A 24105-nucleotide genomic window follows, 5' to 3' on the forward strand; every position below is an offset into this window, starting at 1 on the left:
ACTGGAGCAGATGGCCAGATCTTTTCTCCCACAGAGCCTGTGATGGGTTCAAACCGCCAACTTCTCAGTAAGCAGCTTAGCGCTTAACCAGAGTGCCACCAGGGCTCCTTTCAGGGCTGGAAGGCGCCTCATTTTCTACAGAAGAAACTGAAACTCAAAGGTGTGATTTACGCTCAGGAACACGGAACGAATTAGTTCCTGTTCAGCGTCACCGGGTTTAGCATATTGAGACTAGTAATTTTTTCCATTCCCAAAGCGGATACACACAAAATTAGCCCCTCACAACGAAACACCGAGCTTGAAAAATCGGAACCTTCCTAACAACCAACAGAAAGCCCCAGAGCCGAGGGGCGGACTCGTCAGACTGAGTCATTCACGCCGCGGACTTGGCCTCGCCGGGGTGCCAATCGCCGCCCGGACTCAAGTTCCAGGCCCCGCCCCCTACAGGCGGCAGCCAATCGGAGAGCCCGACCCTGCCGCACCTGCCCGCCCCCGCCGGCAGTGACGTGCCCCGCCCCGCAGCCGCGGGATTCAAACTCCCGGAAGCGGCCTCGGCGCTGGAGGGTGTAGCCGGCAAGAGCGAGCGCCGCGCTTCGCCTCAGGTGCGGCCTGGTGGCCTCAGGTGCGCAGCCTCGGGGTCGGGCGGGACCGCGAGGGAGGTGGGTCGGTGGGCAGATCTCGCCCGCTTCGGCTCTGTCTCTGCCCGCGGTGCTCTCTGTTCCCTTTCCCGAGCGCCTGCTTCGTTCCTGACGCCGTGCTGAGCGTCTCACGGCCGTCGTTTCTCCTCCCTTCTGCTCTGGTGGGTATTGTCATCCCCGTACAGATGGCCAAGTGATTTGGACAGCTTTTTGTTAATTAGCAAGTGCTTTCATGCTTATCCTACAAACATCATTTTACAGGTGAGCAAGCAGGTGCTGAAACGCGAAGGGGACTTTATCATCCCTCTTTTTGCAGCTTTTCTTTTCCTATCTGCCTCCTTAAGTGAGATCTTTTGTGAGGATTTTGTAAGATTTGCCTCCCGCTGTAGACTGTCTGGCTTGTAGTAGATGCCATGTGCAGTTTGATGGGTTGAAATATTTGGTCACTTCCTCTCCAGCATGATCAGTTCAGCCAGTCAACAAATATTCTCTGAGCACCTGCTGTTAGGTCTTGTGGGTGACAAAAAAAAATCCCAGAGGCAGCCCCTGAAACAATTGTTGAACAATAAAAAGGGGAATATAATGGAGTACCAGATTGTGTTGTATGGACCGTAACGGTTACTATGAGTTTGCAGAGGAGGCTTCCTGAAGCAGGTATGTGACTGAGCCAGGAAAGGTTTGAATAGTGTGAGCTCGTGGATATAGGCCTCACTGGAATAGAAAATACAGAGAAAGGAGGTTGATAGGGCTAGATGGTGAGGGGCTGGGAGATCTGGCAGAGTTAGGCTAGAAACTAGAGACAATAGTCATTCACTGTTTTGAGTTTCCATTCAAAGGTCAGGAAGCAAATGTCTGGGGTTTCCTTCCAGGCTACTGATCTATAGTTCCACCGGTTTGTGTCTGGATGACTTGCTTAAAAAATATCTATCTTATCAACCCAGAATGCCAAGTCAATACTGTGATATCTACAGAGGCATACAGGAAAGAAAGACAGCATAATCTTGCATTTGTCTGAATTGATTTACTAGCTGCCTTAGTCTTCTTTTACCGTAGAATCAGCAAAAATATAGGAGTAACCTTTTGAGAGAGGGTCTGTTCAACTCAGTTTGCCCAGTTCTAATATTTTCAGGCTTTCTGATTTCATACAAAATGACTTTAAAAGTCACTTCCTCAGAGAGGCTTTCCCCATCATCCTATTAAGTAGGTCTTCCCAATTTTGTACCTGTATCATTTATCACCACACTCTGTTCATTTCCTGTATAGCATTTATTACAATTTGAGAACCTGTTTATTTCCTTGTTATGCCTATCTCCTTTACTAGATTAAAAGTTTCGTGATATCAGGAAATGTCCTTTTTTTTTTTTTTTTAACCAGTTTATATTCAGCACTCATTATACCAAAAAGAAAAAAAACCTGTTGCTGTCCAGTCAATTCTGACTCATAGTGATCCTATAGGACAGAGTTGAACTGCCCCATAGAGTTCCCTAGGAGCAGTTGGTAGATTCAAACTGCCAACCTTTTGTTTAGCAGCCTGAGCTCTTAACCACTGTACCACCAGGGCTCGGAGCTCTCATTATGGTGCCCGGTAAATAGTTGGCTCTCCAATATTTTTTGAATGCATGTGTGGTCTCATACTCCTCTGGATTTCTTAATTGCACCATTATTTTATCTACAGATCCATGGAAAAATATTTTTTAACTTCCTTACCTTACTTTTATTATATGCACAATATATTTCATTCTATATTTGCCTGCTAGATTTTATATTACACATTTGCCTCTAAACAAACATCTATTGCATTGGTCAAATCTGCTACAAAGCACTTCTTTAAACTGTTAAAAAGCAATGATGTCACTTTGAGGACCTAGGTGGGCCAGACCCAAGTCATGGTATTTTCAGCCGCCTCATGTGCATGTGAAAGCTGGACAATGAATAAGGAAGACCAAAGAAGAATTGATGCCTTTGAATTACAGTCCTGGTGAAGAATACTGAACATACCATGGGCTGCCAGAAGAACAAACAAATGTGTCTTGGAGGAGATAACAGCCAGACCCTTGGAAGTGAGGATGGCAAGACTTTGTATTACGTATTTTTGACATGTTATCAAGTGGATCCAGTCCCTGGAGAAGGACGTCATGCTTGGTAGAGGGTCAATGAAAAAGAGGAAGACCCTCAACGAGATGGATTGACACAGTGGCTTCAACAATGGGCTCAAGCATAGCAACAATTTTGAAGATGGCACAGGACGGGGCAGTGTTTCATTCTGTTGTATATAGGGTTGCTCTGAGTCGTTGAAACTGACACGATGGCACCTAACAACAACAAGGTTCTCCTTAAGTTGGCTCCTTATTTTTATTCCTCTCATTCCTGAATTATTTGAATATTATGCCTCTTATAAATGTTTCATTTGGAATCTCCTCACCTTTTTGCCCACTATGCTGTCTTAAGATAGATCTAGGCATTTTTAGGCATCGTTTCTTAAAACACAGAACATACCATTATGTTGAGAAATGACATTTCAATGCCTTGTGTGTATTATTTACGCCAACTTTTTATTCCTGTTTAAAAACGTGTCCTTGACTGTGAACTTCTTTCAAGTTCCATTTAATGGCTTAGTCCTTAGTCGCCTCTCCATTTTTTTTTTTAAGGAAAATTTCTATTGAAGTATGACGCAGATACAGAACACCTCACAACACATCAGTGTACAGGTTGACATATGGTTAAAAAGTGAATATTCTCCATGTATCTACCACTGAGATTAAAAAAAAAAAAAAATTGTTGCCAGCAACCAGAAACCTTCCTCTGTCCCTCTCCATCATCCCCACTGATTTGGATATATCACTTCTGGTTAGAGCAGATAGGTTACTTGGCCAGTTTCAAACCTGAGATTTGAACTTTTAAGCTCAGACTTATAAAATATAATTGTACTTTTATTTTTACAGGCAATTTCAGAGATGTCTTCCAGAAGTCCCAAAGATTTACTTAAAAGTAAATGGGGAACAAAGCCTAGTAACCCCAAATCAGAATCTGCATTAGAGAAATTTAAGGGAGAAATTGCAGCCTTAAAAACATCGGTGGATGAAATGACAAGTGGAAAAGGAAAGCTGACTGACAAGGACAGACAAAGACTTGTAGAGGTAAACGGTAGCAAGCTTTTTTAGAAAACAATTTTTTATAGCTTCCTGATGCTACTTTATTTTTCTTGCCATTATCTCTGTCTCACCCAGTTCTTTAGTTTTAGAAACCTGATCTTGCCTACTTTGATCTTGCAGCTTTTCTTAGATATTTTCTAGTCATTATTAACTCCTCTTTTTCAATATATTTGAGTATGTGTTTTGAGGTCAGCAGGTACTAAGTTTGTTTCAGAAGTAGTTAAAGGCATCTTGATGGATATTTCTACACCTTCAAGGCAGCATTGTTGTTGGGTGCCAGTCACAACTCATATTAACCCCAGCTGACAGAGTAGGGTTTTCTTGGCTGTAATCTTTATAGAAGCAGGTTGCCAGGTCTTGCTCCCTCAGAGCCTCTGGGTGGGTTCAAACCACTAACCTTTCAGTTAGCAGCTGGGCATTTAACCATTTGTGCCACCGAGGCTCCTTTTCAGCGCAAGCACTAGGATCTGTTTTTTAGGTTATTTAGGTCAGAATAATAACCTAATCTATCATCCCTCCTATATAGCTTTTTGGTAATTAATTATGTGAATATTCTTGATCATCTCCGTTATGCTATATTTACTATTGAAAAACGTATCGGTTTACTACTTTCACTGTTGTTTAGTTGGCAGCATAACTTAGAAATGTTTTATTCCCATGCCATTTTGGATTACTGTATTATTCAGAGATACATACTTTAAGGATGCTGTCATTCTTACATCTTTTTTTTTTTTTTTTTACTGTAGGACGTGAAAAAGCATTTTTCCAATAATTATATAGTCTGTTTTTGTTGTTCTCTAAATATAAAAAGTCAAATCTATTCATTTCAGTGTGTCAGATAACATTCAGATTTCAGTATGAGTGGTTGAAAACCCATTTTTAATATATATATTGGCTGTTTTCCTAGTAATCTTTGCTTTCGAGGTGAAATTATTGCATATGTCGGCGTTTTGCATTCTGTTAAACTGCATTTACCTGTTGCCATCGAGTCGATTCTGACTCATAGTGACCCTATAGGACAGAGTAGGACTGTCCCACAGGGTTTCCAAGGAGCACCTCGTAGATTTGAACTGCCGACCCTTTGGTTAGCAGCCGTAGCTCTTTAACCACTACGCCACCAGGGTTTCCAAACTATATTTAAGATTCCCTAATTTACAGTTCGTTATGGCATATTTTTTTTTTTTTTTTATGGCATAGTCAGGAAATTAGGAACTTATTAGAACTAGAGAGATTTTAAAAATTAACCATAAATTTCATTTTAATTTATTTTGCCAAGTACTTTTCTTGTTCATATTTTGAAAATAAATGACCTGTATTAAAGAGTATTATCTGGTTTCTTTAAATTCTGTTTTTTAGGCACATCATTAAACTGAATGATTTATTATTTTTTTTTAACACCAATTAAGGTAAATACTTATTCAGCCACCGAGAAATATCTTAGGCACAGAAGTTATCTTGCAATCTGGTGAAGGACTCTTATAGCTTCCTTGAAAGATATCCTTCTGGTTCATTCCGCTTTTATTTTATTTTTTTAATTGTGCTTTAGGTGAAAGTTTACAGAGCAAATTAGTTTCTCATTCAAAAATTTATATACAAATTGTTTTCATGACATTGGTTGCAATCCCACATTGTGTCAGCACTCTCCCCCTTTCCCTTTCCACCCTGGGCTCCCTGGTTCCATTCTCTAGTTTTCCTGTCCTTTCCTGCCTTCCGTTTTTGCTTTTGGACAGGTGTTGCCCTTTTGATCTCGTATACTTGATTGATCTGAAAAGCACGTTCCTCATGTGTGTTATTGTTCGTTTTATAGGCCTGCCTAACCTTTGGCTGAAAGGTGAACTGTGGGAGTGGCTTCAATTCTGAGTTAGAAGGGTGTCTGAGGGGCCATGGTCTCAGGGGTCCCTCCAGTCTCTGTCAGACCAGTTAATCTGGTCTTTTTTGTGAATTTGATCTTTTGTTCTGCATTTTTCTCCTGCTTTGTCCAGGACCCTCTGTTGTAATCTCAATCAGAGTAGTCAGTAATGTATCCTGGCCCCATCTAGCTCTTCTGGCCTCAGGGTCATGTAGGCTGTGGTTCATGTGGTCCGTTAGCCCTTTGGACTAAGTGCTCCCTGAGTCTTTAGTTGCTTTCACTCTCCTTTGTGTTGGAGTAGAAGAGACCAGTAGTTGTATCTTAGATAGCCGCTCGCAAGCTTTTAAGACCCCAGATGTTACTCACCAAAGGCGGATGTAGAACGTTGTCTTTAAGAACTATGTTTGCCAGCTGACCTAGATGTCCCTCTGAGTTCATTCCACTTTTGATGAGCACTGGTTGTTAAAACTTTGTTCCTTTATAATCAGTTGAAATTAAACTTCCTGTAACTTCTACCCATTTGCTCTAATTGTGCCAATTGGAGTTACCCAGAATATGTCCATTTCTTCTCCTAACTGACAATTTTTCAGATTTTTTGAGGAAATACTGCTTCCTTTTGCTTTTCTGCAGACCAATTCCATACTCTTCAGCTTTTTTGACTTCCAGAAATCATCCTGGTCATTCTCCTGAACACTTTGTGGTTTGTTCATATCCCCTGAATTACACACATGAAATTGAACACAGTGCCCCAAATGTGTTTTGGCAAACACAGATTGAAATGGTACTGTTACTTCCACTTACCTGGACACTGTACTCTATCGAAGTCTAAAATCATATTGGCTTTTTTAGTCACCGTGTCATACTACTGACTTAAGCGTGTAAGCGTGTAGCCAACAAAAATCCCCTAATTTCCACACAGGCAACCGTTCACCTAAATTTTCCCATTTTATACTTGAACAACTGTTTTTTTTTTCCTATTCGAAGTGCAAGCTTTTACCTTTATGTCGTTTTTAAGCTGTTAGCCTGAAATGTCATTCTGATCATTGTTTCTATCATATGTCTATTGGCTCTGTGTCCCTTATAACAGTAGCAGTTTAACAGGCGTGCCTTCTTTGTCTTATATATCTTGGTAAATGTCGAAAGCTTCTTTGAAGATTACCTTCTGGACCAAATCATTTGTCAGCAGTAAGCAGTTAGCAAATGTGTCTTTATCCAGCTGCAACATTCTATAGTTTGAAAGTGCTGCTGATTCAAGTTCATTAATGAGCATGTATCACTTGTGTGTGTATAACTTTATTAGATCCACTGGGATGGAGGGATGATTATCAGACATTCATGTGACAGCTGGCTTTTCTTTAGCTTTCTCTCACTATCCCAGACAGAGTTGGTTTCTCCTTTCTCTGTGCCTGTGTCCTATTCATTTTATATGTTAACTACAGCACTTACATATTGTTTTAATTCATCAGTTTACCTGTCTGTGAGATCTTGGCTTCATCTTCTTTTTGGCCCTAGTATCTGTGGCATTACTAGGGAGGTGGGGGTGGGGGGGATGCGGACCACACTGGTGACACTGTCAGAGGAGGTGACACCAAAATGACTGTCTATAAAATTTTTGTGTAGTGTTTTAACAGAAATTTATTATTTTTTTAATAAAACTATCCCCATAGTTAGTTATAACAACAACAAAAAAACTTTTTTGTAAGTCCAGCTTACATGTATCAGTATACCTACAATGCTGAAACTCTATGCTAATTTACTTTTTGACCTTCTAATGCACTTTGGTGAGAGCTGTCATTATTATCCATTTACACTGACGCTTTGAATCATGTAGTTTTGTCTGCATGCACTACAAGCATGTGCTGTTGTTTTCATTGCTGTCAGTGTTTTTACAATCACTGATTTCGTCAAATTTTCTGCCATTTTAGCTATAATATTGTAATGAGCATGGGGGGTGACACCATGCATTACTACACTGAGTAACACCAGCCCTACTGCCTGGCATCTGGTATAGTGCTGGCTTGATATGTAATAAACCTTCATAAATACTTGTTGAAAAATATTGTTTAGCTTGATGTCTGACCTGGCTCTGCTCTAAGATTCTTCTTAGTTTGTATCTAGAAAATTCGACTCCTAGAAGCTGAGAGGGAGAAGAATACATATCACCTTACAGAGAAGGACAAAGAAATACAGCGACTCAGAGACCAGCTGAAGGCAAGATATAGTTCGACCACATTGCTTGAGCAGCTAGAACAGAAAACAAAGGAAGGTGAAAGGAGGGAACAACTGTTGAAATCTTTATCTGAAGAGACAGATGTATTGAAAAAACAGTTATCTGCTACAACTGCAAGACTTGCTGAACTTGAAAGCAAAGCCAGTACACTTCGTTTATCACAGGTATAAATAAGTTACCTTTCTTCAAACTTTATGTGACAGTTTAATATTTTTCAGATTTAATTTAAACAGCCCAATGTTTGTTTTGTCTTCTTTTCGTGAAAATCAGTGGGCTATTCATATGCACAAAGGGCTACTCCAGTGGTCTGGGGTCCAGAGGATCTGAAATCTCAGGTTTTCTAATCTTAGGAAGTTTCTAGGAGATCTTAATTCTGACTGTGGTCCTGTGCTACCCATGGTGGTTCACCAGCATATACTACATCGGATTTTAGATGCTTCCATGAAGTACACTGAAAACCCTGGTGGCGTAGTGGTTAAGTGCTAACCAAAAGGTTGGCAGTTCAAATCCACCAGGTGCTCCTTGGAAACTATGGGGCAGTTCTACCCTGTCCTATAGGGTTGCTACGAATTGGAATCGATTTGTCGGCAATGGGTTTTTTTGGTGAAGTATACTATAATACCATGGAGCTAAGTATAACGAGAAAATACCTATTGTTAAATCTGTGGTGTTAACTAATACTGATTTATTTACAGACTGTGTCTGCAAGTTGCTTCAACTCGTCAATGAGTAATATTCATGAAATGGAAATGCAGCTGAAAGATGTAAGTTCATTTTCCCTTTGATAAGTTATGGATTAAAAGGACTAACTCATTTATTCTTAAGTTTCATGGAAATTGGCAGCATTGGTACTGTGACTTGAAAAAAACCTGCTGATGAGACAGGAGAACTGAGTGGTTTACGATCATCCCTTTAGGCTAGTGCATTCGTCTTCCCAGGCATTCAGAAGGACCATGGCCTCTTTGGGCAAGAAAGCCTTAAAATTATCCATTGCTGCCAAATACCTCAACAACAGCCCTTCTACACGTACATCTAATTTCCTCAACTATTTTGTTATTATAATGAATAGTTTTTTCAAGCTTTCTTCTCTCTTTTTTTTTTTTTTTGTCTGTGTTAATATATACTCTTTAATTTGAAATCCTTGTCTTGGAACTAGGGTTTTCTTTCATAGTTTGGAAAACAAACATATTTGTACACTCAGTTTTTTTCTATAGGATTTGAAATGTGTTATTTTAGATAGATGGTAAAGCTGTTATATCCTAAATAAATAGATTAGTGGGTTCCATTGGGAATTGAATATATTGAGGACACAGGACTACTATTCACAGTGCATTTTTTCACATTTCAATATTGAATATATGAAGTTCTTGATTTAATTATTCGGCCAGTAGGTAGGCATTTTGATTCCAGAAATATTACTGCATGTCTACCCTGAGCTAAGTAAGCTCTTAAGATTCCTGTTTTATTATCTCTAACAGTTGTAGCTCAAGGTCTGTTTGGTCTTCAAAAGGAGAATTTAAATCTTTTGAGCATCTGTACAGGACGGGCAGGGGGGTACTACACTAATCTTATCGAAGTGATTTATCTAGAGGTAACTAAAATAAAGAAGAAACGTAATTAAAAAAAAAACTGTCAAAAAAACTTCATATATTACACTGCCAGTATAAAAGCTCTAAAATGTTATCATTCCATATCTATCAGCACCTACCCATTAGATTTGTCATACTGTCTGTCACTGTAATGCTGGAAGCTATGCCACCAGTATTTCAAATACCAGCAGGGTTATCCATGGTGGACAGGTTTCAGCAGAGCTTCCAGACTAAGACAGACTAGGAAGAAAGGCCTGGCAATCTACTTCTGAAAATTAGCCAATGAAAACCCTATGGATCACAATAGAATATTGTCCGATATAATCCTGGAAGATGAGACCCCAAGGTTTGAAGGCACTGAAAATGCACAGTAGCCATAATGATGGACTTGAACATACCAGCAATCATGAAGATGGCACAGGACTGGGCAATGTTTTATTCTGTTATACATGGATGCGGTCACCATGAGTTGGCGCCAACTCGGTGGCAGCTAACAACAGCAACCATTAGATGCACATATCTATGAATAATTTACCTGCCACACCTCCTTTTTTCCCCTTATTCTCGCTCCACATCAGCCATGCTGGCTTTCTTAGCTAGTCTTTGAATACACCATCTTTTCTCTTTCTGTTTCCTCTGCCTGCACGCTCTTCTCCCAGATACCTTCATGACTCACTCCCTCACCTCTTTCTGTCTTTACTCAAACGTCACTTTCTTGTGGAGCTGGGGAAACTTACTTAGCCACATTGTCTAAAATTACAACTCTCAGACAATTTCTATTCCCTTTTCTTGCTTTATTTTTCTCCTTAGTACATATTACTGTTAACATTATGGTCGGTTTTACTTAGTTATCTTGTTTATTGTATGACTCTTCTATTAGAATATGAGTTTCACAAGGGAAGGTTCTTGCATGTTTTGTTCACTGCTATTCCCCCATGGTCCAGAACATTTAAAGAATGACTGAATGGAATCATGTGAATGTTCTCTGAATTTTACTAGTGTCTCTTCTAGCAAAGTACTTGAAAATATATGATGTTGTCTTAAACTTTTATGTAATTTTTAGGCTTCTAAGTGCTAAGTTCTTCAAATATCAGCTAGAGTTATTTTCACATAATGACAATTCTTTTTATGAAATTAACTTTGAAGTATTACACATTTCTGCCCAATCTTTCCCTTGTTCTGTTTTATCTTCCCAGTTTATTTACGGATCACATTGTAGTACTCTGCTCTGTTTACCTTAGAAAGGATTTTTAGATAAATGGAGTAATTTTTAACCCAGCTCACCCTCTAATGGTAGTCTAGACTGAGCAGTGCATCTCAAACTCTACTGTGTGAATTTAGGGAATCTTCTTAAAATGCAAATCTTGCTTTAGTAGGTCTGGGGTAGGACTCAAGATTCTGTGTTTCCCATAAGCTCCCTGGTGATGCTGAAGCTGCTGGTCCTCAGGCGGTTCTTTGAGAGCCATTAATTCATTTGAGGAGCAGGAGGCAGCTTAGCTCCAGTTTTCTCTTTGCAATCTCCACAGATTTTTTTAGACTATAAGGAAAATTGTCATAGCCTAAAAAATGTTACATAGCCCACAGTTTTTTATCACTGTCACATTATTTGACTTGTGAGAGCTCAGCAGTTCTGGTCCACAAGCCCCCTCCAAGCTCCCACAAAACTTCCTGGAGAAGTATGCCCACCTATTTTAAGAATCGGCATTTGTTATACCAAAATAAGCCTGAAAACCTGCTTGCCTTTCTTGAGGCTTAGCTGTGTTATTCCTCAGCTGCCGGTTATTGTCTGGCTGACACTTTGAAATAACTACACACAGTGAATGCTGTAAACATGGTCAAATGGCAGGAGTTTCCAAATTAAATCAAACCAAATAGCTAAAAAGCAATTTTAATAGTGTTTCCTTGCTCTTAATTTAAAATCTTGATTTTTAAAACATAGAACTTAAGGAAGATAAATAATATATTTTTTAAAAAAACATTTTATTTGGAAAAAAATTCAGATGTACAGGACAGTTAGCTATAAGAATAGTATAGAGAACACCTGTGTACCCTTGAGCTAGCTTGTTGTTAACATTTTTGTCCCATGCTGCCTTTTCATTTTACTTAGTCATTCTCTTTTACACTTTCTCTCATACTCACACACATGTGCATGTGGACACACACATACACACACACCCACACATTTTTTTTCTGAACCATTTCAGAGTAAATTGCATATATCCATGACTCTTTACTCCTTTGCACTACAATGTGTATTTCCTAAAAATCAGGTTATTCTCTTTCATGACCATAGTATAGACAGTAACTTGCATAAATTTAACATTGACACAATGCTTTAATCTACTGTCCGTATTCCAGTTTTGTCAATTAAACCACGTCATTTATTCCTTTGGTATAGATTACCATTTTAATCTACACTGGAGTTTTTACCCAAGGAATATTTAGTGGATCCCTGTCAGACTGGGAGGGAGAGCTCTAGTAGTTTTCCACAGGGCTTCACTTTGCTTGCTCTTGTTCTATGTTTTTATTGATAACTTGGACAAAGACATTAACTATACACCTAACAAATGTGTAAATGACACAAAGCTGGAAGAGATAACTAATGATGATGCTGAAGATTCAAAACTAATGGTATCAACATTTATTGATAGCTAACATTCATTTATTGGTAATGTTAGAGAGGCAAAAGAGCAGATGCATAGTCAGTGAGAATGGAAGAAGAGGGATGGTCAAGAAATGTTCATTACTTTATTGAAGTAACATCGCCATCATGTGGCTTTATGGAATATTGCCTCTCAAATCTTAAACCAACAAGTATTTTTGCTTCTCATACTTTGTCAAGTAACGTATGGACAAAAAAACCAAACCAAAGCCACTGCCGTTGAGTCGATTTCGACTCATAGTGACCCTATAGGACAGAGTAGAACTCCCCATAGAGTTGCCAAGGAGCGCCTGGCGGATTCAAACTGCCGACCTTTTGGTTAGCAGCCGTAGCACTTAGCCACTACGCCATCAGGGTTTCCAATGTATGGACAAATTCCTTTAAAGGAAGAAAATTTTCATGACTGTACAATGCTGACTTAAATTATTTCTATTAAAATATTTCTTAAATATGGACAAACATATAATTCTATATAAAGTTAGGTATCTTTAATGTCTAGCACACCATGATTTATATAAAAGCCAAACCAAGCCAGTTACCATAGAGTCGATTCCAACTCATGGTGACCCCATGTGTGTCAGAGGAGAGCTTTACTCCACAGGGTTTTCAATGGCTAATTTTTTGAGAGTAGAGCACCAGGCCGTTCTTCCAAGGTGCCTCTGGGTGGATGTGAACCTCAAACCTTTGTGTTAGCAGCCGAGCACTTGACTGTTTGCCCCACTCAGGGGCTCCATGATTTATATAGGTATTCAGTAAGTATTTGGATATTTGTGTGCTCTTTGAGTCAGACAAGGCTGTTTCTTTTATCAATAAACGTGAGTGTGAGAGCCTGAGGTTTACATTAGTCCTTTCTTTTGAAAGATGCAGAATATGAATAAGAACCTTATTGGAAGTGGCAGTAGATCCAAATAGGAGAATGACTACTGCAGCCTGTTTTGAGATTTGCCATGTGTCCCAGCAGTCTTCTCAGCTATACTAGGTTCACTGGGAAGTTAAGATGTTAACATTCATATTTATTGGAAACAGATTTTTGTCCAACTTTTATCATGAAAAATCTCAAACATGCAGAAAAAATAGTGCAGTGAACACTCATACATCTACCACCAAGATTTAACACTGAGACAGATCCCTTAAATCAAATTACTTTCTTAAAAATGGCTGTGAGAAAGGAGGGCTATAGGAAAGGCAGAAAGAATTATTATTTGAAGCTTCTTAAAATGAAAATAGCCACTACAGAGCTTAACACTATTGAGTATGTGATGTGGAATGGATATACACTATCTCCACTTGATTAATGAACTCTTAAGCCATACAATGAGAACTAGGGTTATAATCGTCTGACAAATACTGAGGGAAAAGTGTCTGGTCAAGTGGCTGGAGGGCCCTGGGCTGAGCCTTTGATTCCAGAGACTGACTCTGTCTTCCTAATCCATATCTTAATTCTGTAGAAAACACACTGAAAATTCTTGAAGCCCCATACCTAGAAGCTTTGCTCATGAGTGTGTAGGATTCTTGTGAAGGACTCTAGCAAAGCTTGGATGGCGTACTGGTTAAGTACTATGGCTGCTAACCAAAGGTCGGCAGTTTGGATCCACCAGGTGCTCCTTGGAAACTCTATGGGGCAGTTCTACTCTGTCCTGTAGGGTCGCTATGAGTCAGAATTGACTCCATGGCAATGGGGTTTATATATATATATATATACACACAGAGATCTTTCTGGACACAAGGCTCAGCTGTCTATATCTTTAAAGGATAGAAGTTCTTACTTGAGAGAAGATGCCCTGATATACAACCAGTAGCTTCAAGTTCTTTATCTATACTTCATCCTATAATTAGAGGTCTGGGAAGACCTATAAAGGCAAACATACTATAAAGGCAAGCATACTATATTGTATTTTCAGATTGAAATTAAAATAGATCATTTTAAGGTTGAAAGTATTTGTGTAGGTCCCCCCAATAATTGGTAAGCTGAAACCCATATCCATTCTTGAAAAAATAAGCTTTGTTGACACTGGTACAGGTTCTTCAAAGTCCAATTACTATGAGCCCTGGATTTACAGCAAGTCCTATGGCATATAAATGAATGGGGTATAATCCCTGTTGTATAATACCAATGTTCTTTCAGCAAAAGCTGTTAAATGTATAGAGAGAGAACAGCTAAAGAATAGTACTGTTCCTTACAACTTATCTCAACACAATTAGTTATTCTATTATATGAGCCATAAGAGTTGTTTATGTGTTGAAAAAGACCACATTATTTGATCTCCTTTGTCCATTTTAAGATTTTTTTTTTTTTAATTGCTGATTTTCTGTCATCTTCACATTGAGGCTCTGGAGAAAAATCAGCAGTGGCTTGTGTATGATCAGCAGCGGGAGGTCTACGTGAAAGGACTTTTAGCAAAGATCTTTGAGTTGGAACAGCAGTCAGAAACAGCCGCTCAGTCACTCTCACAGCAGACGAAAAAGACTGAATCGGAAGGTACTGGTATAAAAATGTTCTTTTGAGAGAGGTCTGACATCTTCCAAAAGGAGTGATTCATCAAATTTAGATTTTTATAGATACGTGTTAGAAAGTCAAATAAGAGCAAATCTTCTAGCCCTGCAGTAAGAAATAACATTTTAGCAAGTCTTTTTTTATGTCCTCATTTTTTCTGATAGAAGGTGGAGGTTAGAGGGCAGTCTCTGGCAGCTCGGAAGTCACAGTAGATTTTCTCCAGCTGTGCCTGTTCTTTCCTTCTTCAAGGTTCTTCTCAAACTTTAGTTCCCCCAGAACTGGCCTTATCACCAGTCCACCTTTTACTCGGCTTCCCTTAGCGCTTGTTCACATCAACCTAAGGAGAAGAACGTTTTATAGATGATCCTTCAATCATTTGAATCTCACTGTGAAATCAAAATGAAGTTTCTTATTAAAGATGCTGTCTTTCTGGCATGTACTTTGCAGTTTCCCTAATATTGATCTCAGTTGAGTTTCAGGACACCCTGAAAGGTGGGGCAGGAAGGGTCATTATTCTTATTTTACGGATTGGGAGGTAGGTTCAACAACTCTAGGTGATAAGCTAGGAAAAGAAAAGAGAACAGCATATAGACACTTGTTAAAAGGCTGACAACCCTAATAGGACTGAAGCCTTGAGTGATATAAAGAGAAGGCTAAAGAAAGGCTAGCGTAATCTTGGAGGAGCTTCGCATTTGAGTATTTTAAATGAAGCTAATGCTAAAAAGAAAATATAAAGGGAATGTCTCTAGAGGTAGTTCAAAGCCGTTTTGCGCTGAGGGGACAAAGTTACTACTATAGTGACGTTTTAAGCTTTCTACCTATAAAAGTAGGATTTTAGCTATGAGCTATGTATAAGTTTTTTCTTTGACATAGTTCTCTCTTTGTGTATGTATGTGTGTGTGTTTTATGAAAGTAATATAAGCACTTGTTGAAATAATTAAATGATAGTATAAAAGGACCCTGCCCTATCCCCAGTGCAGCTGCTTTTTAACATTTCTATTTTTCATTTTTGTAATTCTCTTCATATCTATAAATAATAAGCTTCTATATTTCTTGATTTATCTTCTTTAGACATTAGTGACTTTCCCTCCCCACAGATTAGTTGTATTATTTAGTTCCTTTGTTTGCTCATCTTATAACTTCAAATAATGTTCCCAAACTTCTGTTCCTTTTTCCATCAAATATAGTCCCTATCTCTTGACTCTTCATTCTGTAGCCCAGAAAATAATGTGATTTTGTTTATAGAAACATGCTTGATGTTTAACTTTTCAGGAATATTATCTGTCCTATAAAATGAGGCCCACTGTAATGTTATCTGCCATAGGTCACCTCCAAGAAGAAAAGCAAAAATATTACAACCATCTCTTGGCCAATGCAAAAAAAGATCTTGAGGTTGAACGACAAACCATAACTCAATTAAGTTTTGAACTTAGTGAGTTTCAAAGAAAATATGAAGAAACCCAAAAAGAAGTTCAAGATTTAAATCAACTGTTAAGTTCACAAAGAAAGGCAGATGTACAACATCTGGAAGATGACAGGAATAAAACAGAGAAAATACAAAAGCTTAAGGAAGAGAATGATATTGCTAGGGGAAAGCTTGAAGAAGAGAAGAAGAGATCTGAAGAGCTCTTATCTCAGGTAAGCCTAACCATAACCATGATTTCATGATTCAGAGTTTTCAAGGAGCACCTAGTGTATGTCAGGAACTATTTAATCTCTTGGGATATAGCAAAGAACAAAACAAATTGTTGCCCTCATGGGAATTTATATTTCAGAATGGAAACAGATAAATAAATACATTAAAAAAAAAAAGTAAACTAATGAAAATAAAACAGTGTAAAATGACAAAGAGAATTGGGGACCAGTGGGGGCCTCTTTGAGGAGATAGTATTTGGGTTAACACCTGATGACAAGAAAAGAAGCAGCCCAGAAAATGAACATCTATGGAGGTTCCTTCCAGGCAGAGGCAATCGCACACACAAAGGCTCTGAGGAAGGAGCCAGGTTGATAGGTTTGAGAAACCAAAAGATGTGAGATAAAAAGAGGAATCGAGGCTGATTCCTAGGCTGGTGCCCTGGTCGTAGGGATAATATGCTCAAGTTAATTCATGCGGCACTTTCCGTATTCTCATTACACTCGCAGCTTTGTGCCAAGATGTCTTGTGATGTTGGAGTTACTAAGGTAGGATTATTAGGCTTGAATACTACTTTAACAGAAACTCATTAAGTTTTGCTTGGCAGCAAAAATAATGGAAAGAACATTATTTGGAGTCAATACCTGGTCTCTAGTCCAGAATGTGTGTGGCCAGTGAAAATCACTTAACTTCTCTGACTCTCATGCAGGTTATTCATCTGTCAAATTAGTAATATAACTGATCCTCCTTTTACTCTGCTTCCCCACAGCACTTACTCATATCCACCTCAGGAGAAGAAGACATTTTATACCTGATTCTTCAGTCATTTGACTCTTACTTCTTGCCTCATAGAGCTTTCCCATACCAAGCCAAACCCATTGCCATCAAGTCGATTCCAACTCATAACAACCCTATAGGGTAGAGCCAGAACTGCCCCATAGGGTTTCCAAGGAGCGGCTGGTGGATTCAAACTGCTGACCTTTTGGCTGGCAGCCGAACTCTTACCCAACACAAGCGCCAAGGAGGGCAGTGGTGGCAGCCGCAGCCGCACCCACCATAGAACTTTAGTGAGGGTCAATTGAGAGAATGTGAAGTGCTTTGTAAACTAAAGAGCTAGGTAAATGTTAGTTATTGCTGCTATTAGAATAGTAATTTTGAAAATCCCCCAAAAGTTGAAAGAGAGAAAAACTTAGTCCATAACATTTGCCGCCTTAGCCTTTACCATCCACACTTCTTGCAGACCCAAGCAGTGATGTTTGGGAAGGTTGAAGTAGAAACAATTGAGGATTTTGCTCCAAAACGAAAAAGGACTTTGCTGGCACTACCAGCTTTGTTTGTCCTCCTTAGAAATATTAGTAGATGTCAGAGCCTCCAGGAAGGTAGGTGTGGCCACTGCAGGATTTAGTGCTCTTTACCTAGAGTTCCTCAGGGAACTCTTAGCCAGGGGGCAGCCAGGTTGGTACTAGATGGCAATCAATAACCAGGTGGAATGACTCACCCCTGACTAGCAGGTGTTGTCCTTGTTAGAAATGTGAGACTTGTGATGTGAGCTTCTCGTGAGTGCCAGGCCAAGTGATAAGGTCGGACGTGACCACGGTGGCTCTCTTTCCGTCCTACAGGTCCAGTTTCTTTACACGTCTCTGTTAAAGCAGCAAGAGGAACAAACAAGGGTGGCTCTGTTGGAACAGCAGGTACTCATTAGAAGCAGGTTGCTTCTAAATTTTCTTTAACCCATTATAAAACGGAATTTTTTCCTCATGTTTATAGTGTTTTATGAAGAACCACTTTGAAAGATGTAAAAATGTATTTAAAACACTTTAACAAAAAATATTTAGAGACTATCTGTGTTAGCCATACATCCCTGTTATTGTCCTTGGGCTAAACCAGATTCTTGGAAGGGTGAGAGGGCAATTTTCTTGACAGAGAGATGTTGACTTTGGAAAATTTTACTCTTTCCCGGTGGCTTCTACAGTTCCTACTCTAGCCTAACAGGGTTTCTCTAACAGGGCTACCTTATAACTTCAAACAGAACTCAGAGACACCATTTAGTCTGAGAATTGAGGGCAGGATATTCAGTATATTCCAAACCAGTAAACAGCCATCTTCCCCCGACCCCGACCCCAAAAGTAGAGGGAGGAAAAATTCTAACCTGCAATTTTTAAAGCTGCCCGTCGCTCATCTCTACGTTAAGCATTGGCTTTCCTCTTTGAATAAACTAAGCGCTCAACCAAAAGCTTCTTCATTTATTACGATCTCACTGTGCTCAGATGACTTCTCACTGTGACGGCACAGCAAATGCACACATCCAGTGAGGAAAACTAGACTGTCTGTGGCTCTAAGTGTCTTGTCCTGGGCATTTTCCAGATGCAGGCATGTACTTTAGACTTTGAAAATGAAAAACTTGACCGTCAAAACATGCAACACCAATTGCATGTAATTCTTAAGGAGCTCCGAAAAGCAAGAAATCAAATAACACAGTTGGAATCTTTGGTGAGTCTGGAATGGTTAAAATTAGATCTTATTTCCTTCTGTCTCTTTCTGCCATCTTTCCATTTATATATCCAATTAGTTCCCAAGCTATGAAAATACAGCTTAATGAACAGCTATATCTCAACTCGAGAGGAAGATCCCTACCTCATTTGCCCTGTGACCATCAGTTCAGAGCACTACAAAGAAAGACATCATCTACCTCTTAGTAATGACTATGTTACTAGGTAGTCATTCTAGGGGCTGTCATTCTAGAGGCATTAAACACTGCCTGGTCCAGTGGAGAGAGTATAAGGGACAGCAGCCATAGAATCCTGAACTGAAATTAATTTTTTTCTGTTTTTAGGTATAATGAACCATTAACGTTAATATAATTTTTAGACATATTATGAATTAAGCTTTTTTTTTTTTTTTTTTGGTTACCCTGAAAACACAATCACCTTTTATTTATTTCTATGAGGAAATTGTTTTTGACTTAGTTATTTTCATCTTACCAATAACCTTTTGGACCAAACCTGTTGGGGTCTGTGTTTATGTATGTCCCCTTGTTGTCAGGTGCCGTCGAGTTGATTTTCAACTCCTAGCGACCCCACGTAACACAGCAGAACTGCCCCATAGGGTTTTCTAGGTTGTAATCTTTATAGGAGCAGATACCAGGTCTTACATATTTTATATATCATCCAAGTACTCAGGGGTATTTGCAGGTGGTAAGATGTTACAAATTAATTCTTCAGTTTCCAAAGGGGGGTAAAAACAATTGCTAAAAAAAATCATTTGTAACTTCTATATGAATAAAAGACAGAAAACATACTTTTGGCTCTATTCTTTTGTATGCCATTAATTTCAACCATTTAAAAGATTTGAAATTGAAATTTATAATTTCTACTAATGACTGATTTCAGAGAATAGGAAGCCAAAGGATATGTAAAAGTATTTGTAATTCTCCCTGTAATTTTTTTGTGTGTGTTCCATCATCTTCACAGTATATCATTTTAGAACTTTCCTGACTATTCTAAGTTCTTTGGAGAAAACCATGAAAAAGGAAAGCCTCAAAGTATTATATAATTTCTTAGTCATTTCGTGTATAGTCTGTTTGATCTGCTAAAATTCTTTGTTACTCTTAATTCTTTGTAGTCCTCTCTTGCTGAAATTGCACTTCTTTTACAAAACTAGCAAATTCAATCACTGTTGCACGCAGACCTACCTTTACATTTGGCTCTAAGTATCTGAATCAAAAGGAGCCCTGGCACAGTGGTTAAGTGCTCAGCTGCTAATCAAAAGGTTGGTGGTTCAAACCCACCAGCCACCCTGGGAGAAAGATGTGGCAGTCTGCTTCCATAAAGATTACAGCCTCGAGAACCATATGGGGCAGTTTTACTCTGTCCTATAGGGTCAGAATCGACCCTATGGCAACAGGTTATCTTAATCAAACCTATCCATATAAACACCTAATCCCTACTTCCTGGGTAATTTGCATTCAGAACCACCTCATTTGTTGCCACCATAAGACTGGTGAGCAGAGATGAAAAAGAAAATCTGTCTGCAGGGCTGAAGCAGATAGAGTAACCATTCAGATAAAACTACTAAACAATGGGCTTTATATACAAACGGCGTTTATTTGAAATTTGTTTTTCAGAAACAGCTTCATGAGTTTCCCTTCACCGAGCCATCAGTCACCTTCCAAGGAGAGACAGAAAACAGGGTAAAAGTTACCTCACCAAAAAGTCCTGCCGCACTAAACGATAGTCTGGTGGAATGTCCCAAGTGCAATATACAGTATCCAGCCGCAGAACATCGAGATCTACTTGCTCATGTCGAATACTGTTCAAAGTAGCAAAATGGTTACTCTGTGTTTGTGTCAAAAGATTCAATACTGTATCTTACTGGTTAGCTTTTGGACATTTTGAATTACATATTTCTCCTCTTGTATAAAGAACTGCCTATCTGTCTTTGAGATCCTGGCACATGAATGAATCATTGTGTTTTTATCTTTTGGCTGCTTTGCATTTTCCTTGGCAGTGATACCTCCCTGAGATGGCTCATCATCAGGCTTTAATCAAACTGACAAAACATGGTGGTGATCCACCAATGTGTCCTGAGACTACTAACATTTTGCACTGTTAAGTACTTGATGGAGAAAAGATAGTTCAGGTTATTGCTTGCTGCAAGCAAACATTTTTTGTTCTGTGGCCTATTTAATGTACGTTGGGTTTTTAAAAAAATCAGAGATAACCAAGAATCTTACTGTGTTAGTATTACTTTTTATCCAAGCACTCAGTAAACCTAGAATTCAGATTTTGATGTCCATTGTTAAAAAAAAAAGTGATACTTTTTCCATTTGTTTTTCCTTGTTGTTGTAGAGCAGTTATTAGAAACAGTGGGAATTTTCTTGATCTTCATTGCTGCTTCCTGTTGAAACTGTAAAATTGGCTATGTTTCAGGCACAAAGTAGGCTCTGTTTAAGTTATACGCTTAAGGAGTCACCCACAATGATTACTCTCATGCTAACTGGCTATAGCTTTCATTTGAATTCCATTAGCACATGTTGGTCAGCTGAACTGTTAAAATGAATTTTAACAGAACCATCTAGCCCTCTTATTTGGTTTACAGATATTTATTTTTGGCACTCTTAAAGCTGGGCAATATAATGATCAGATATTTGCTTATCTGAATAGATATTTTTATACATGCTTTGTGTAAACAAATTTTTTAATTTTTTTTCAATTTTTCTGGAATGCTTGACACTGAGCTACGGTTAGTAATATAAAAGAGAAAAGAATAAAATTATTTAATAAGTTTTAATATGTCTCGTGTGTATATAGATATATACACATAGGTATTCTAAGATTTCTACCCCAAAAAGGAGTGTCAGGGGCTTATTGATTAATGCACCTTGTAAGAAGATAAGGTAGTTAAGGATACATAGGAACTAGAAGGAGCCCTGGTGGCGCTGTGGTTAAGAGATCAGCAGCTAACCAAAAGGTTGGCAGTTCGAATCCCTCAGCTGCTCCTTCGAAACCCTATGGAGCAGTTCTACTTTGTTCTATAGGGTTGCTTATGAGTCGGAATTTGCTCGACAGCAATGGATTTGTCTTTTAGTTTAGGAACTGGAAACCACTTAAAGGAGTAGATGCTTTCAGGCATCTTTGTTGAACAGATAACTCTTGATCAATAAGTATGATTCTGATTTATTTGTAACAAAGGCAAAAAAAAAAAAGCTTAATTATATAGTTTGTTTTTTGACCGTAGAAAATACACAAATCTGTTTACAGAAATAAAATAATTTGCCTTTACTGTTAATAATCCCATACATATAATATCTTTAACCACAGTTGGACGAAAGATACAGAAATGATGGCTTTTGTTCTGATCTACAATATTATGGCAAAGGTCATAGTATTAAATCATGAGTGAACGCCATAAGGAAGCTGTTCTCCCTACAACTTTTGTATAATTTATTTTTGTTGTTGTTGAAAATATACACAGAATATACATCAGTTCAACAATTTCTACATGTATAATTCAGTGAGACTGATTACATTCTTTGAACTGTACAACCATTCTCACCTCTGTCTTAGGTTGGGTTCTCTAGAGGAGCAAAACCAGTGAAGCATATATATAAAGAGAGATTTATTTAAAAGAAATGGCTCACACAATTGTAGAGGCTGGCAAGTGCCAAATCCATGGGTCAGGTGGCAGGCTGGAGGCTTCGCCTGTCTCACATGGTTGTAGGGGCTGATGAACCCAAAATCTGCAGGTCAGGTAGCAGGTTGCTGGTTCATGTCATTGTGGGAGCTGATGAATCCACAATCTGCAGGTCAGGTACAAGCTGAAGGCTTCTCATGTCCCAAGAACCAGAGGTCAGGCAACACGAGACAAATGTAGTATCAGGAGAAAGAGAGCTTTGCCAGAACATCCATTTATATCATGGATACAAGCCACGGCAACAAGGAAACTCCTGACTAGCTGCTCACTTCAGATTACAGAATGGGAGGTGATTACATAGTGCCTACTAAACCACTGAGAATCATAGCCTCGCCAAGTTGACACGTAACGTTAACCATCACACCTTCCTTTTCCGAGTTGTTCCTCCCCCATTAATGTAAACTCACTGCCCCCTAAGTTTCTTATCTAATTTTTCAAGTTTCTATTGTCAATTTGATCCCATATAAATAGATCTTAAAAGAGCCCAATGATCAAAGCAGATATTCTCTACTGGTTAAGCTAAACTACTGATGGCGAGACTTCATCTTACGTACTTTGGACGTGTTATTAGGACGATTAGTCCCTGGAGAAGGACATCATGCTTGGTAAAGTAGAAAGTCAGTGAAAAGAGGAAGACCCTCAACGTGGTGAACTGACACAGAGGCTGCAACGATGGACTCAAACATAGCAATGATTGTGAAGATGGTGCAGGACTGGGCAGTGTTAAGTTCTGTTGTGCCTAAGGTCACTATGAGTCAGAACCAACTCAGCAGCTCTTGATGACAGCAATAACATTGTGTCATTTAAAGAAGACTTCATGGGATATTTTTGGTTTAAGGTACAAAGATTATCCCAAGGCAATAATTTTGGGGTTCATCCAGTCTCCATGGTTCCAGAAAGTCCGGGTTACATGAGAATATGAAATTCTCTTCTGCATTTTCCCACTTTTGATCAGGATTCTTCTGTAGAATCTTTTACCAAAATGTTCAGTAATTCTGCCTATAACTTTTAACCAAGCCAAATGGAAAATGCCTTGGTCACTCCATGAGTAGTAGAGTCAGAACGAGAACCCAAGTCTGGTCCATGCCCTGTGTTGGGCATGTGGCCCCAAGGGATAACTGACTAGGACATGAAACATTATAGATGTTCCAGCCTGATGACCACTGAAAGTTGATTCTGGAGATACAAGGTGATCTCCTGGAGTGTCTGCTCAAGATTCTTACTTGACTCTATTTTGCTGGAGGGTCTGAAGGTGCCAACATTTTGGGCACCAATATAAAATTTTTTCTTTGGAAAGCTGTCAAGAAAATTGGTCATTTCTTCTCTAGAGTTCTCCCAGAGTGTGGGTTTTTGTTTTGTTTTTTAAAATATATTTCTAATTAATAGATGATTTAGAGCAGAAAGAATTATTCTTTTCTATATCATGTTAGGAAACCCTGGTGGTGTAGTGGTTAAGGGCTATGGCTGCTAAATGAAAGGTGAGCAGTTTGAATCCACCAGCTGCTCCCTGGAAACTATGGGGCAGTTCTCTTTCCTGTTGGGTCGCCGTGACTTGGAATTGGCTTGACAGTAATGGGTTTTTTTTTTTTTGGTTTTATATCCTGTTACTGAACAATAACAGGCTCAAGGTTTTAATAATTAAAGACAGTTCCCTTTTTCCTTCCCT

At 38.9% G+C, this 24105-nt stretch overlaps 1 protein-coding gene across 2 annotated transcripts; it reads left to right on the forward strand.

Annotated features, from left to right (window-relative positions):
- The first annotated feature begins 551 nt into the window (after positions 1-551).
- Positions 552-21498, forward strand: CEP55 (centrosomal protein 55). Of its 2 annotated transcripts, none has more exons than XM_049855137.1 (9): positions 552-622; positions 3581-3775; positions 7758-8033; positions 8565-8633; positions 14449-14599; positions 15939-16252; positions 17867-17938; positions 18612-18737; positions 20371-21498. In XM_049855137.1, the coding sequence occupies exons 2-9, from the start codon at positions 3593-3595 to the stop codon at positions 20566-20568; spliced, it is 1389 nt and encodes a 462-aa protein (XP_049711094.1). In that variant the 5' UTR covers positions 552-622; positions 3581-3592; the 3' UTR covers positions 20569-21498. The 2 variants fall into 2 exon arrangements, with proteins under 2 accessions (XP_049711094.1, XP_049711093.1); XM_049855136.1 differs by having other exon boundaries at positions 587-602.
- Positions 21499-24105: the final 2607 nt, after the last annotated feature.

Source organism: Elephas maximus, chromosome 16 (assembly GCF_024166365.1).
Source record: "Elephas maximus indicus isolate mEleMax1 chromosome 16, mEleMax1 primary haplotype, whole genome shotgun sequence".
NCBI classification, from domain to species: domain Eukaryota; kingdom Metazoa; phylum Chordata; class Mammalia; order Proboscidea; family Elephantidae; genus Elephas; species Elephas maximus.